This window comes from Drosophila serrata, unplaced genomic scaffold (genome assembly GCF_035046125.1).
Source record: "Drosophila serrata isolate PLE 108 unplaced genomic scaffold, ASM3504612v1 contig_359, whole genome shotgun sequence".
Classification (NCBI taxonomy): domain Eukaryota; kingdom Metazoa; phylum Arthropoda; class Insecta; order Diptera; family Drosophilidae; genus Drosophila; species Drosophila serrata.
Genome location: NW_028257257.1, coordinates 258,068 through 271,926, shown reverse-complemented (window position 1 = coordinate 271,926; position 13,859 = coordinate 258,068). Strand labels below are relative to the sequence as shown.

Below are 13,859 nucleotides of genomic sequence, written 5' to 3'. Positions count from 1 at the left end.
AAATTATTAAGAGAAGAACCATTTAAAACTAGGAGGCTTCTTTGCCTCCCTTTTTAGAACCGGAAATGACTTCCAGAAAATAGGGAAAACATTATGTTTTATTTATTCTTCAAGCACTTCTTCTGGCCAATAATAGATATGTAAATCGGGCAGACATTATTAAAGTGTGTTCAACCCACAATTGGGCATGGGCATGGCAACTACGTCAGCAGCAAGAAGATGATCGCTGATGAGAGCTATCGGCTTAGGGGAAACTAGTTTGATCAGTGTCGCCTTTTATTCCATGCATATATTACTACGATATATGCCCTGTGCGGCCGTGGTTGTTGTTTTTCGCAGAGACAGAGGCAGAGGCAGAGGCATCTTCCAAATTTCATTAGCATCGCATGAAATTTAAATCAACGCCTGAAATTAACCTTCAAAAACTTCGGTTTCGATCGCTCGCTCGCACATATTTCACTATGCGCCCGCCACTCTTTAATTATGTATTAATTACAAAGCCAACAAAAACGCAAACAAGTTTCAACGTGCCAAAAATTTGCAAATTTCTGCCTTGCCGAAGGCCATCCGGGCGAAGTCGCCCAAACAAAACGAGACACACCGCATTGCGACGTCCAACGGTGCGTTTGCGCGATATGGCTATGAAGAGAACCTCTTGAAGCCCCTTGAATCTGAAGCCTGTTCTTCTGTTGCGTCATATACTTTTCTTTTCATTTCGCCCTCTCGAAGAAACACGTTATGTTTATGGTTATTTGAGACCCTACCAAATATACATACATACATATATGTAAATACCCTTGTTAGCAAGTTATCCGGGTTCAAGAAACGATCTTACTTTCGCAAAAGACTTTCTAGAAATAATTGTGGATGGATATATGGAAATATTTCTACCAAAATAAATAATCTTTTGTTTCGACTTGATTTAATGATTATATTAACGAGGAAATATGATTTGAGAGTTAGTACATTGATTTATATTTTACAAAATGAACAAATACTGATTACTGGCTCTAAGGCTCTTGGGCAATCACACATTCAGTTGTGGGGCAGATGATCGCCCTGGGGCTGGAAGCCATTCTCATCGGCAATGTAGTGCAGGGTGTAGGTCTGGCCATCGGGGGCCACCCAGCTGACGGAGCCGCGAACGCTGAGGGCCTCCTGATCCGTGCCAGCGTTCTTGAGTTCAGCCTGCTCCTGGCGGGTGATGCCATCACTGGTCTCGTAACTGAACGGAATTAAAGATAACAGTTATTATTAATATTTGCTAATATGTTATTTATAAATAATTAGTAATTTATTTTAAATTTGTAAAGCTTAGAGTTCATATTTTGAGATATATGTGATGTTACTTTACATTTCCTACTTCTTTAACATCCATTTATATATATTTTATATGTTCTTTATTTAGTTAATTTTCTCCTTACTTCTGTTTTGAAATGTTATTTACATATTTTTTTAATTTTCAGGATTTTTTCTTAATTATTTCTATTAAAGTTTATCTCTTTTTCCCTTCTTCTAACTCACCCAAAGTTATAGCCATCAGTTCCAATGTTGTCGTTGTCATAACGCAGGATTGTGGCATGTTGCGAGTCATCCAAAGGAGCAGCATTCAGGGAGGAAATCAGGACAAAGGCACACACGGCCAGGACACACAGGCTGGAGGACTGCATTTCTCTATTAAATTTGTATCTATGCGTTTTTTAGGCTTCCTTGGAGTGGAGTTTCGGTTTCGGTTTTCGACTTGGCACGGCACGCTCCGGTAGTTATCACAATTAGGCACTAACTCGATATGTGGCGCCCTGCAATGAGTGCTGAGCTATTTATAACTGGCCAGGCCAAAGCAAACACACACAGTCAGACTTGGCCAGCGAACCATAACAAACACCTTAAATGCTCACACAATTGTCCCACCCATACGCAGGTAATTGAAGGCAAATGCGTGTGAGCCGAGTGTGTTAAGCTTTTAATTGAACAAGCCAAAAAAATACAAGGAAAATACAACAAAAAACAAATAAAGCTGAAGACCATTAAGCGTTTGATGGGCGACTCATCTCATCTCAATTGCCTCGCCACGGGAGCTGAAAGTAAAATCTGAGATCCGAGATCGAGCTGAAGATGATGGGGCAAGTGATAATGAAATGTGTTTGGGCCTCTTGGCAAATAAATATTTGGCCAATGCGCGTGTTTGGCTATAAGTACACAGACACACAATACATACTATATAGACACCACGCATTTGGATCTGTGGCAATAGGTCAATGGCTATGACTATGGCTGTGTTTGCACTTACCAACAATTTGTGATGGCAGCAAAGGATTGGCCATAAAATTCCCAAAAAGAGCTTCCTCACTGCTCAACAAGAAATATGTTCAGGAAGTGGCAAGAACTGAAGGAAGAGGTAAAGTTATCCACCAAAAAAAGTTCATAATTGCTCATTAAATATAGTTTTTATTTGCATTAAATATATACTTTTTATTTCTTTAATATTAGATGGGTTTTGGAGATGGCCAAGAAATATCTCTATCAATGTTTTTCTTAAGAAATTAATATAGTTAAAGTATTTAAAACAAACTTGAATTCTTCTAGAAGATCAGGTATACTTTTGATATATATTCGATATATCTCTGATACACATCGTAACATCTTTAACTTACCTGCTGTTTTTTATATCGGGTTTTCCTAGTGAGTAATTTTATACTTATCTTTCGACTTGTCCAGCATTTCCGCCTGCTGACACAATTTCCGATTAAGGCTGGGCGATTTAGCCTCCAAAAGTCTTGTATCGAATCCGAATCCGAATCCGAATCTGAAAACGAAACGAAAACCTCCACAGCCCCATGTGCTTGTCAGCTGCATTTGCTGTTCAAGTGAAGATGATGCTGGGGCTCAGCACGAGAGATTCAAGATTACTCGGCTCATCATCGTCTACACATTAACCCATCCACAGCTCATCGTCAGCGGCTGAGGTTTCGCTTTGAGTGCTTGTTGATGACCTTAGTCAATAAAATAAAAACGATTTTTTACCACCAGCAACCTAAGCAGCAGCAAGACAACAAAAGCCAAAGCCAAGCACAGATCGGCTCAGTCAGGCTGTGGCTGAACCTGGGCTATGCCCTACAATACACAGGGAAGGCAACGGGGCGTATGCGTAATGCCATTGCAGGTCATTTGCCAGCATAAATCATGCCATGAGCTATAAATGCGATGCACAGAGGAGAAAAACTACAAACTATCATGTAATCTAATAGATAAATAAGTAATAATACATATTTCTTTACATTTTTCATTATTAGTTAGTTATAGAACATCTACATTTGATTTATTCTAAGCACTTGAATATTGCTTTATTTTGAAGCGTATGTATTAACATTTGTAAGGATCTAAATAAAATGTTTGTTTGCAAATTGAATTTAAGTTATATCCTTATAATCTTTATTTATTTATTTAAAATCCAATTAAAAATATCTTAAGTATCACAAATTTTTCCGAGTGCCTTGTGACATGTCTAGGCTGAGACAGGACCGATTATTTGGCACTTTACGATTGATAAATGACAGAAGCTCGGGTTAATTGCCCGAAAAAATGCCCTTTTTCCCCGAAATTCTCACTTTCGTTGCCAGCATGGTAATGGGCTTCTTTAATTGTTGTTTTGTTTTTTTTTTTTATATTTATTTTCCTTTGTCTTCTGTTTTTTGGCAACCTTTGTTTGGGGTGCTTTTCGGCGTTTATTGAACCGGTTTGGTTAGCCAGCTCCCGCGGATCGCAGATAGCGTACACCGGAGATTGGAGATCGGTTACGGCATCTCCAGAGCAAACGGGTTTCGGCTGGAGATGAGATACAAATGTATATGCTAATTCCCCGCCTAGAATACAATTCAATTTCGATGGGTGAAAATTTATGCCCATATATATGTGCTCGCGGCAGTGTATATCCATATGTGTCTATATTTTATTATTATGTATTTAACTTCTATTGTCTACTGTCTGCTATTTGGTGGTTTCGCGTTTTGTATATACTTATACTTTTGATATTTTTCTTTTAGCAAAGTCCAAAGCTATCACGTGATCAGTGCTCTGCCTGTGGCAGATGCTCGCCCTGGGCCTGGAAGCCATTCTCATCGGCCAGGTAGTTGAGCTTGTAGTGGACACCATCGGGTCCCACCCAGTCGACGCTTCCCTGGACAGAGATGGCCTCCTCGGGGGTTCCCGGGTTCTTCAGCGTGGCCGACTCCTCGCGCGAGATGCCGTCGCTGGTCTCAAATCTGTCGGGGGAAATTAATTAATCCGCATTAGCACAGTGAAAATGAAATATTTCCATTACGACCTTGACCCTGAGCCGCCTACTCAGTGACAAATAAAGCTCAAAGCTTGAGGTTTGATGGTACTTTAATTTATGGCAACATCAAATTTATCACATCGTTTTCTTGAGGTTATTAAAGACCTTAAAGGTCATTAACATTTGTACTTACGAGAAGGCATAGCCATCGCTGTTGGTGTTGGCATTCTCGTATCTCAGTATCTGGGCGGAATCGGGAGCAGCGGCATAGCTAGGCTCCAGACAGCAGCTGGCCAGGAGCAGGATCAGCATTAATCCGGCGGCCATCTATCATCATCTGTCCTGCACCGATCCGCGCTAGCGACTAACTCCGATTGCGCAAAGGCCGTGCAATATATCCGTACTCCGGCTAATTAACGTTCAAAATTTGTGTAATAAAATGCGAATGAATATATCCAAATGACTCCGAGCGGCAGCCAAGCAGCCGAAAAAGCAGGCAAATCAAGTCCAAATGAAATTGAAAGCAAACGAAGATGCTCCGAAAAAGTTCAAATGGTGTTGCCTTAACCCTCTAAAATCACCGCAGACCTTTAGGCGCTGATTGACATCGAAGTAACGAAAAGTATATATAGCTATCGAAGGTTCATGATGAGCTGGAAAAATTACAGTAAATGATGATTGGGTTGAAAATATGATATATTAATGGATATTGTAAAGTTTGATCTTACTTTGATAAATATTAAAATAGGTATTAGATATTATTATAAAAGTAAAGGTTGTCATTGATATAGCAATGGTAATGGTACGTACAAATTCTTACAGAAATATAAAGAAATATGTTTCGATCAATTTTTATTCTTATTTGAAATAGTGAAATACTAAATTTTATAGGGACAAAACTATAATATTTTGTTTTTAAAACACAATTAGAATATTTAAGTATTTTTGACTTGTAAGTCTTGTACTTATTTTTATTAAACAACAATACTTATTTTCTTGTTATTTATTGTTTTGAATATTACTCTGTGTCTACGATTCATATCTTGAAATCTTGTAATATATTTAAGTTACGAAAAATATATACAATAAATGTTCGTAATGAAAATCGATCATAAACTTGGCCTTCATTTAATTAAAACAATCTGTAATATCTGTTATCTGTATTCATATTCCTCTCAGGTATATTAACACCTTTCTTGACATTGAAATGTGAAATGGCAAACACTCTTTTTTATTGGGTCCAATCATCAACCCACAAAGGTGACCCAATTCCCCAGTTTATTGACTATTTCTTTGGGTTTCTTTGGAAGCTAACGCAATTCATTGCTGGGCAGGGCGCACTTTGCAGTTAATTTGTTCGAGACAAATGAAGTGTGTGTACCAACGAGAGTATCTTGTCGCTGGCAATCAATCAATCGCAAAACGGCAGACCTCCCTCCATCCATCCATCCATCCATCCAGCAGTCAGCATTCAGCATCCAGCGACTGGTTAGGTAACCGGGTAAGCAGTGTGGGTCAAAGGAAACCCAGCGAGAAACCAGTTTCTCTGGCTCCCACTCTTTTTTCTGCGCCGACAGTGGTTTCTTTTGCACCGGTAATTGCCGGCGATTGACTTACACGCCCTGCATTGTACGTAGCACATGGCCGAAAGGAGTATAAATGGGACACTCGCCGAGGGAGCAGCAAGCATTACCTGCCAGCTCCTCCAGACCAGCGCACTTGAGTCAGTTCCCAAGAGAATCCAACATGAAGTTCGCCGCCGTCATCGTCCTTTCCTGCCTGCTCGCCAGCGTCCTGGCTGCTCCTCCAGCCTCCGATGCCCAGGTGCTGCGCTTCGACAGCGACGTCCAGCCCGAGGGCTACAAGTTTGCGTAAGTCTCTCCTCTACATCTCCTCCATCCCAACCTCCAACCGAACTGTGCCAAGGCTAACTCTTTCGCTTCTCCGCAGCGTGGAGACCAGCGACGGCAAGTCGCACCAGGAGGAGGGCCAGCTGAAGGACGTGGGCACTGACCACGAGGCCATCGTGGTGCGCGGCTCCTACACCTATGTCGGTGACGATGGCCAGACCTACACCATCAACTACCTGGCCGATGAGAACGGTTTCCAGCCGGAGGGCGCCCATCTGCCCAGGGCCGTCCAATAAGGCGGTGCATCCTTGTCAGTCACTCAACATCATTTCTAGTTCCAGTCCAGCATAAATGTGTTAACTATGTTTAAGTTTCGTCTGAAAAAAATCGTAATATTAAATATACATTCATTCATTCCGTAAACCAATTATTTCTTTTAATTACATAAATTACTTGAGATTGCAGGAGATAGTTATCAATCAGGAGAAGTATTAAAAAATAGAATTAGTATTAATCATTGGTAAATAATGATAAATATTCTATGATTCCTTTATTTTTTCATACATCTGTTAGTAGGTTCTTATGAGGAAAAGGTCTCGAAGGTTTAGCTATATAAAAAAATGAAATCCATTGCAAATCGAGTGTACAAAAACCGGAACTTAGGGTTTGTCTAAAAAGTCACTTAATAATTATTTGAATATATTGAGAAAGGTAATTTACAAAATTATATTTTTGTGGCTTGCTTGATTTTATTAAACTAACGGTTTCTTTTTTGATAGGATATGATTATTAGTTTTTTTTAAATATGAAATTGTTCTGTTATTTCCTTCTAGGGAAATGTTAATGTTAAGTATATTGAATTTGATAATTAACGAATTGTTGTAGATGAAACATTCTTGATTTACAAAATCATAAAATAATTAAGGAAATTATTTTCCTATAATTTACTCAAGAGTTTTCTCAAAGTATTTAAGGGTTTACTGTATAAATTGGGTAATGATTCGATATAGAACTTAAGTACTGTTCCCCTGTATTTTTATTTAAAATGTAACGGAAATGCCTTCCCTCTAGTAGCAACTTCTCCTCCGCTTCCAAGTGGATCCATGATGCTTCTGTTGCTGCAGGGCACGTAAACCGGGGGCCCCCACTCTGCGGAATAAATATGAATATATAGCTCCATGGATTATCAAAATTGTTTGGGGCTCGTTGTCTTCGACTTGGAAGCGATTGGATTGATTGATTCACGAAAAATGCAAATGATGATGATGAGGTGTATTTCCTAAAAACGGCGTCGATTTGTTTGCCTTAGAAGTTTTTGTTTTACGTTATTATTTGTGCCTTGGTGTGGTTGTTGTATGGTTGCTTTTGGTTTTTTCATCGTTTGCTACCTGTTGTTGTTGGTGCGTTTTTCAAGCCAATTTGTTGGCTTCGCGGTGCCTGTGCTCGGCGTGTAATTAGTCATTTTTATTTTCGACTAACTTTTCTTCGATTGATGGCCGCGGATGCGACTATATAAACGCCTGGACATGGCCATAAACATCACAAATCAAGTAACGTTGACTAGCCGTTCGGTCGCAGGTTCCCATCGAATTCCCCAATAAAAAATCCAAAATAAATCAGCCATGAAGTGCGCCATCGTCCTCGTCTTCGCCGCCCTCTTCGCCGTCGTCCTGGCCGCCCCCGCTCCCGATGCGGATGCCCAGATCCTGCGCCTGGAGTCCGATGTCCAGCCCGAGGGATACAACTTTGCGTAAGTTCCCACATCTGTGTTCCGGCGCTCACAAGGATTAAGCCCCTAGGAATTGCTCATAAATATTGATATATTTTCGATATCGAACGAGGTTATATGTGATAGTTTAAATGGAAACTAATTTGCACTTCATTGGATCCATAAATATGCCAAAGCAATGCCAATTAGTATTCGTATTGAAAATAAAATTAATAGTTAAAAGTGTGCTCGATATTCCCGATATGTATTACATTCCTAATGAATCTGTAATTTCCTTCTCCCACAGTTTGGAGACCAGCGATGGCAAGAAGCACGAGGAGCAGGGTCAGCTGAAGAACGTTGGAACCGAGCAGGAGGCCATCGTCGTCCGCGGCTCCTACTCCTTCGTGGCCGATGACGGCCAGACCTACACCGTCAACTACGTCGCCGATGAGAACGGATTCCAGCCCGAGGGCGCTCATCTGCCCAATGTGCCCATCAGCAACTAAAGCGGATGTGCTAACCGAGAGCTGTTCTATTCTATAATGGTTTCTAGTTGATTATTAAATAAACGCGGCAAGAAAATCTAAACATACTTGGACATTTATTTCCCACGAAATTCTAAAGTATTCATTTCATTTTCATTTTTATTTTCATTTAATGCTGTAAATGTAAGTCAATATTTTTAATCCATTTTAAATTTAGTCAGCAGATCCAAACACTGTGAAGAAGCCATTTCCGCCCCTATAATCCATATATATTCATAATCAGCATCGACAGGCGAATCTTTCTAGGCATCCAGAAAAGGACAAATTTGTTTGACCATTTTTACCAAATTTTATAAGGGGTTACATCCTTAAAATTTTCAAAAATTGATAAAAATTTGAATTTTTCTACATTTAAAATTGAGTATGCAGATTTGTTAACATAAAGAAAACTAAGATAGAAAGGCTTTCCGAATTTAAATTAGTGCCTTTTTGACTTAGTTATGAGTTTTTAAAACTTTGATTGGTAGAAAAAAGTGTCATAAAAATATAAACAAATATCTACTAAAATAATTGTACTATAATTTTAGTCAGAAGCTTATAACTTTGGAAGGAGTCATTTCCGACCCTTTAAATTATATATATTCTTGATCAGCATCATTCGCTGAATCTTTCTAGCCATCTTCTGGAAAATAAAATTTTTTTCAATATTTTTCAAAATTTTATAAGGGGTTACATTGTTAAAATTATCAAAAATGTTAAATTTTTAAACTTTTAAGTTGAGTATGCAGATTTATTAACATAATAAAAATAAACATAGGAAAGCTCTCCGATTGTAAATTAATGGATTTTTGACTAAGTTATGAAGGATTTTCTCTGAGAGGGTATAGTAATTTCGGTTTCCCGAAGTTACTTTCCTTTCTTGTTATCAATAATAATGATTAATGGTTTATGAGAGTGATTCCTAAAAGTTTTTACTTACATATAGATATACAAAAACTATAACAAGAAACTAAACATTTATAGACTTTCCTCGCCAGTTTTTTAGTTCAACATGAAACGTTAAGGAAATATATAACACCTTTGGTAATTAAATGATATAACATGTTCGCGGATAAATAAAAACGTTTTTTATTTGAGTATGCCGGAACGTCGTCTTGTGCAGCATTCGTATGTTGAATGGGGAATGTGTGTGAATGTGTTAAATGAAACGATTTGATTTTGATTTGATTTCGTCCAATGGTTTTGGCTCTGAAAAGATCAGCGACCGGTGGCGGGTCCCCCGCCGCATCTCATCCCAGATGCAGCTCATCTCGCTCAGGTTTTCGGTGACAATAGTTTGAAGCGCCAGTCCAGTTTGACCGGAAACAATGCTGAAATAACGATGCGCTCATTATCCGAGCGCACAGATCCACAGATCTACATAAATATTAGCAGAACTCATTTGAATGAATCCGCGCCACCTTTGACTTTTGCATTTCGCGAAATTCGCGAGTTGAGCGATTTCAGCGAATTTTGGCAACTTTCGGCGCGTATAAAAGCCCCCGCCCAGCTGCAGTGGAGCATCAGACAGTTCGCAGCTCTCTATCCACCAACTCCAGCACCACCATGAAGTTCCTCATCGTCTTCGTCGCCCTCTTCGCCATGGCCGTGGCCCGCCCCAACGACGCCCAGATCGTGCGCCTGGACTCCGATGTCCAGCCCGATAAGTGGAGCTCCAACCTGGAGACCAGCGACGGAACCAGCATCAACCAGGATGGTGTCCTCAAGGATGTCGGCACCGAGCACGAGGCCGCCGTTGTCCACGGCTCCTTCTCCTGGGTCGATGAGAAGACCGGCGAGAAGTTCACCGTCACCTATGTGGCCGATGAGAACGGATACCAGCCCCAGGGCGCCCATCTGCCCGTGGCCCCAGTTGCTTAAATCAACTGTCGATCCTTTCCCGAAATTTGTTCATTCAGAGACTAAAATAAATGATTGTTAATTGCAAATAACATGGCACTGGTTTTCTTTGATTTAATGCACAAAAAAGGATACATCCTGTATGGAATTTCTCTAAGGAGCAACAAAGAGCTTGCCTTGAAAGTTTGTTGTGACATCAACTGGTCAATATTATCTTTATATTTTTGGTTTATTAACAATAGATTGGTTGGTACTCTTCTTGCTGCGAATATTGCATACTCTTTTAGTGTAATGGTATTTAGTTTATTAATAGAAAAGGTTTCTTATTAATAAATCTACAAATTATATAAAAATCTACAAAGCAATATTGATCTTTCTAGTTATCATATTATATCATTTACCCTTGATATATAGTGTCTTCATGCTCCACCCATCTTATAGATATTTAGCAATTGCTATTTATTGTGAACTTCAATTTCAACTTAATGTACTTGTAATAAATATTTTAACAATACTAATTATTTTGGCTCTTTTTGCATTTATAATATATTATTTAAATATTCTTAAATGTTTTAAAACGCATTAATTTCACTTGTAGTAAATTTTCTGACCCATTACCATTTTAGAATAAGTATATTTTTACGTTAAGTGTTATAAATATGTTAAAACTAGAAATATAATTATAAAACTAAATATAGGTAATTTTACATTTTGTTAAAAGCTATTATTAAGAGACCAACAAAAATTCATTATGAAATACAGAATAAAATAGTTATCTAAAGTTAATTACAACTTGTACGAAATATGTACACATATTATAAAATATAGTAATTAAAATTCAATGCGAAATCTAATTCAATATAATAAATAATCCAAAAATATTATTCTTTAAAATTAAAAATTATAAAAATAAATACTTAAACAATGCAGGCACCAAAACCCTCTTTAATATTCAATAAATAAATTCAACAACTGTCCAATTAGAGTATCCAATTATCTTGCATTCATTTAGACGCATTTATCCAAGCTCTGACATGACTTAAATGTGCACAACTTAAAATGCAAAACATGGGCTTGATCTTGGCCTTAGCCACTCGCTGTTACCATGGCGGATGCACTGCCCCAGCTGGTTCGGCGACAATGGCTTGGATCCGACTCGGCTGCCGGCTTTGGGTTTTGTAGTGCAGTCGCTGCTTTAGTTTCCAGTTAAACCGGAACAAATGCAAATAGATTGGCATAATTTTTGCCAATTTTGACAAATTTTGGTTGGCGAATCTGTGCGAATTTTGGCAAATTTTGGCAAATTCGCTCAATGCTACCTCAGCTGAGACTTTTGCATTGCGAAAAGCGAGTATAAAAGCCCCCGCCCAGCTGCAGTGGAGCATCAGACAGTTCGCAGCTCTCTATCCACCAACTCCAGCACCACCATGAAGTTCCTCATCGTCTTCGTCGCCCTCTTCGCCATGGCCGTGGCCCGCCCCAACGACGCCCAGATCGTGCGCCTGGACTCCGATGTCCAGCCCGATAAGTGGAGCTCCAACCTGGAGACCAGCGACGGAACCAGCATCAACCAGGATGGTGTCCTCAAGGATGTCGGCACCGAGCACGAGGCCGCCGTTGTCCACGGCTCCTACTCCTGGGTTGATGAGAAGACCGGCGAGAAGTTCACCGTCACCTATGTGGCCGATGAGAACGGATTCCAGCCCCAGGGCGCCCATCTGCCTGTTGCCTAAGTTGTCTCTCCCCATCACCGATAAATAAAATTCAAGTTGCTTAAACCGAACAAATTACTTTGCATTTTATTTGTGATATTTCTAGAGAGATAATTCTAGAACCCCAGAGAACCCAAAGCATCATTACAGATCAACAAGGATTATTTCAATCTTAAAAGTACTTATCTCCTTTCGTAGAAAGTATGTCCAAAGGACATTTGTCATTTCCCTAACATTTTTCGAACTCACCCCTATGGATTTTCTTTAGACTCCCAAAATAGCAGAAAAATTGACATATTTTAGACATTTCTTTTTATTTAAACTATAATCTAAACTATTTATTTATAAACATATACAGCAGTGTCTTATGCATTTGTTAATCTTTCCAAACAATCGAGAACATAAATCCTATATATTGTATACAATTTGTATTGCTACAACCAGTTAATGTTTGATCCACAAACAAAACCATATTTGTTAATCACATTCAGTACGGTTTCTTCTTTTTTCTTTGATAGTTTCAAAAATTTGCCTCGCCTTAAACAAGTTTCGACTGCCGTGTGTCTCCGACTATGCTGAGCCCAGCACAAAATCCCTCTGACTATAAATGGGCGTCTGGCCAAACCTATCAGTATAGTAATCTTTGAGTCTTCAACGATCAACATCTAAGCCCTCACCATGAAATTCGCCGTCGTCCTCGCCTTCGCTGCCCTCTTCGCCGTGACCCTGGCTGCTCCTGCTGATCAGGACGTTACCGTCCTCCGTTCGGACTCTGATGTCGGACCCGAGAGCTTCAAATACGAGTAAGTAAACTGAAAACCGGTCTTGAAAGGATGCACCACTGACTTCCGACTTCCTTATCAGCTGGGAGACTAGCGATGGCCAGGCTGCTCAGGCTCAGGGACAGCTGAAGAACATTGGATCCGAGAATGAGGCCATCTCCGTCCAGGGCTCCTACCGCTTCGTTGCCGATGATGGCGTCACCTACGAGGTCAAGTACATCGCCGACGAGAACGGATTCCAGCCCCAGGGTGCCCATCTGCCCGTTGCCCCCGCGGCCTAAGTTTTAGGATTTAAATAAATTGTTTATAAAAAAATTAAGTTATCTATCTTTTGAATTGCATATGGGGGACAACGATCTATCTAATTTAACATTCAGTAACTTTCCCAATAACCTAAAAATCTAGGAATGACCAAAACACTTTAACTAAAAGAATATCACTAATAACTTGAACGTTAATTTGCATCAGCAAATTGAATTAATCATATGAGTGTCTTAAAATTGGTCTTGATTTGGTATCGTGAGCTTAAATTGAATCTACATATATCGAAACTATTTTTATGCCATTGGGGGGTTTTTTTGTTAGAATAACAATTGTCTTAATCAATTTAAAAATAGTTTTTCAATTTCATAAGGTTATTAATAACTTAACTTAACAAAAACCAGCTCAAGACAGCTTTCCGAATTAAAATTAATGCCTTTTTGACTTAGTTATGAGTTTTTAAAACTTTGATTTTTAGACAAAATTTTTATATAAAACTATTGATACAAATCGATTAAAAAACGGAATTGCAATTTCGTCAGAAGCATAAAACGCAGTGAAGGAGTAATTTCCGACCCTATAAATCGTATATATTTTTGATCAGCATCAACAGCTGAATCTTTCTAAGCATTTTTGAGGGAAAACAAATTTTTTCGATTTTTTCAAAATTTTATAAGGGGTTACATCGTTAAAATTGTCAAAAATTGGAAAAATCTTGAATCTTGTAAAACGTTATATTTAGTATGCATATTTATTTGTCTACAAAAAACTAACATAGAAAAGCTTTTCGCATTTAAATTAATGCTATTTTGGCAAAGTTGTGCGCCTTTTAAACTTTGATTTGTCTAAAAATTATCATATTAAAATATAAATAAATATAGAT

General features: G+C 38.8%; 6 protein-coding genes and 1 pseudogene across 6 annotated transcripts; 5 read left to right on the top strand and 2 right to left on the bottom strand.

Moving 5' to 3' along the window:
- Positions 1-905: 905 nt before the first annotated feature.
- Positions 906-1,806, bottom strand: Cpr65Av (Cuticular protein 65Av). The gene is made up of 2 exons (XM_020953318.2): positions 1,525-1,806; positions 906-1,225 (listed from the first exon to the last, which is right to left on the bottom strand). The coding sequence occupies exons 1-2, from the start codon at positions 1,668-1,670 to the stop codon at positions 1,036-1,038; spliced, it is 336 nt and encodes a 111-aa protein (XP_020808977.1). The 5' UTR covers positions 1,671-1,806; the 3' UTR covers positions 906-1,035.
- A 2,260-nt stretch (positions 1,807-4,066) lies between these two features.
- Positions 4,067-4,603, bottom strand: Cpr65Aw (Cuticular protein 65Aw). The gene is made up of 2 exons (XM_086838796.1): positions 4,470-4,603; positions 4,067-4,262 (listed from the first exon to the last, which is right to left on the bottom strand). Exons 1-2 carry the CDS (start codon positions 4,601-4,603, stop codon positions 4,067-4,069), a joined length of 330 nt encoding a protein of 109 aa, XP_086694922.1.
- Positions 4,604-6,022: 1,419 nt separating this feature from the next.
- Lcp65Ad (larval cuticle protein Lcp65Ad) lies at positions 6,023-6,546 on the top strand. Its single transcript, XM_020953382.2, has 2 exons — positions 6,023-6,147; positions 6,227-6,546. The coding sequence occupies exons 1-2, from the start codon at positions 6,023-6,025 to the stop codon at positions 6,420-6,422; spliced, it is 321 nt and encodes a 106-aa protein (XP_020809041.1). The 3' UTR covers positions 6,423-6,546.
- A 1,083-nt stretch (positions 6,547-7,629) lies between these two features.
- Lcp65Ac (larval cuticle protein Lcp65Ac) lies at positions 7,630-8,425 on the top strand. The gene is made up of 2 exons (XM_020953374.2): positions 7,630-7,876; positions 8,142-8,425. The coding sequence occupies exons 1-2, from the start codon at positions 7,749-7,751 to the stop codon at positions 8,341-8,343; spliced, it is 330 nt and encodes a 109-aa protein (XP_020809033.1). The 5' UTR covers positions 7,630-7,748; the 3' UTR covers positions 8,344-8,425.
- Positions 8,426-9,927: 1,502 nt separating this feature from the next.
- On the top strand, positions 9,928-10,242 carry LOC110184760 (larval cuticle protein 65Ab1). Its single transcript, XM_020953391.2, has one exon. The coding sequence runs from the start codon at positions 9,928-9,930 to the stop codon at positions 10,240-10,242; it is 315 nt and encodes a 104-aa protein (XP_020809050.1).
- A 1,406-nt stretch (positions 10,243-11,648) lies between these two features.
- On the top strand, positions 11,649-12,008 carry LOC110184761 (larval cuticle protein 65Ab1 pseudogene; annotated as a pseudogene).
- A 603-nt stretch (positions 12,009-12,611) lies between these two features.
- On the top strand, positions 12,612-12,996 carry LOC110184753 (larval cuticle protein 65Ag1-like). Its single transcript, XM_020953383.2, has 2 exons — positions 12,612-12,736; positions 12,798-12,996. Exons 1-2 carry the CDS (start codon positions 12,612-12,614, stop codon positions 12,994-12,996), a joined length of 324 nt encoding a protein of 107 aa, XP_020809042.2.
- The last annotated feature ends 863 nt before the right edge of the window (positions 12,997-13,859 follow it).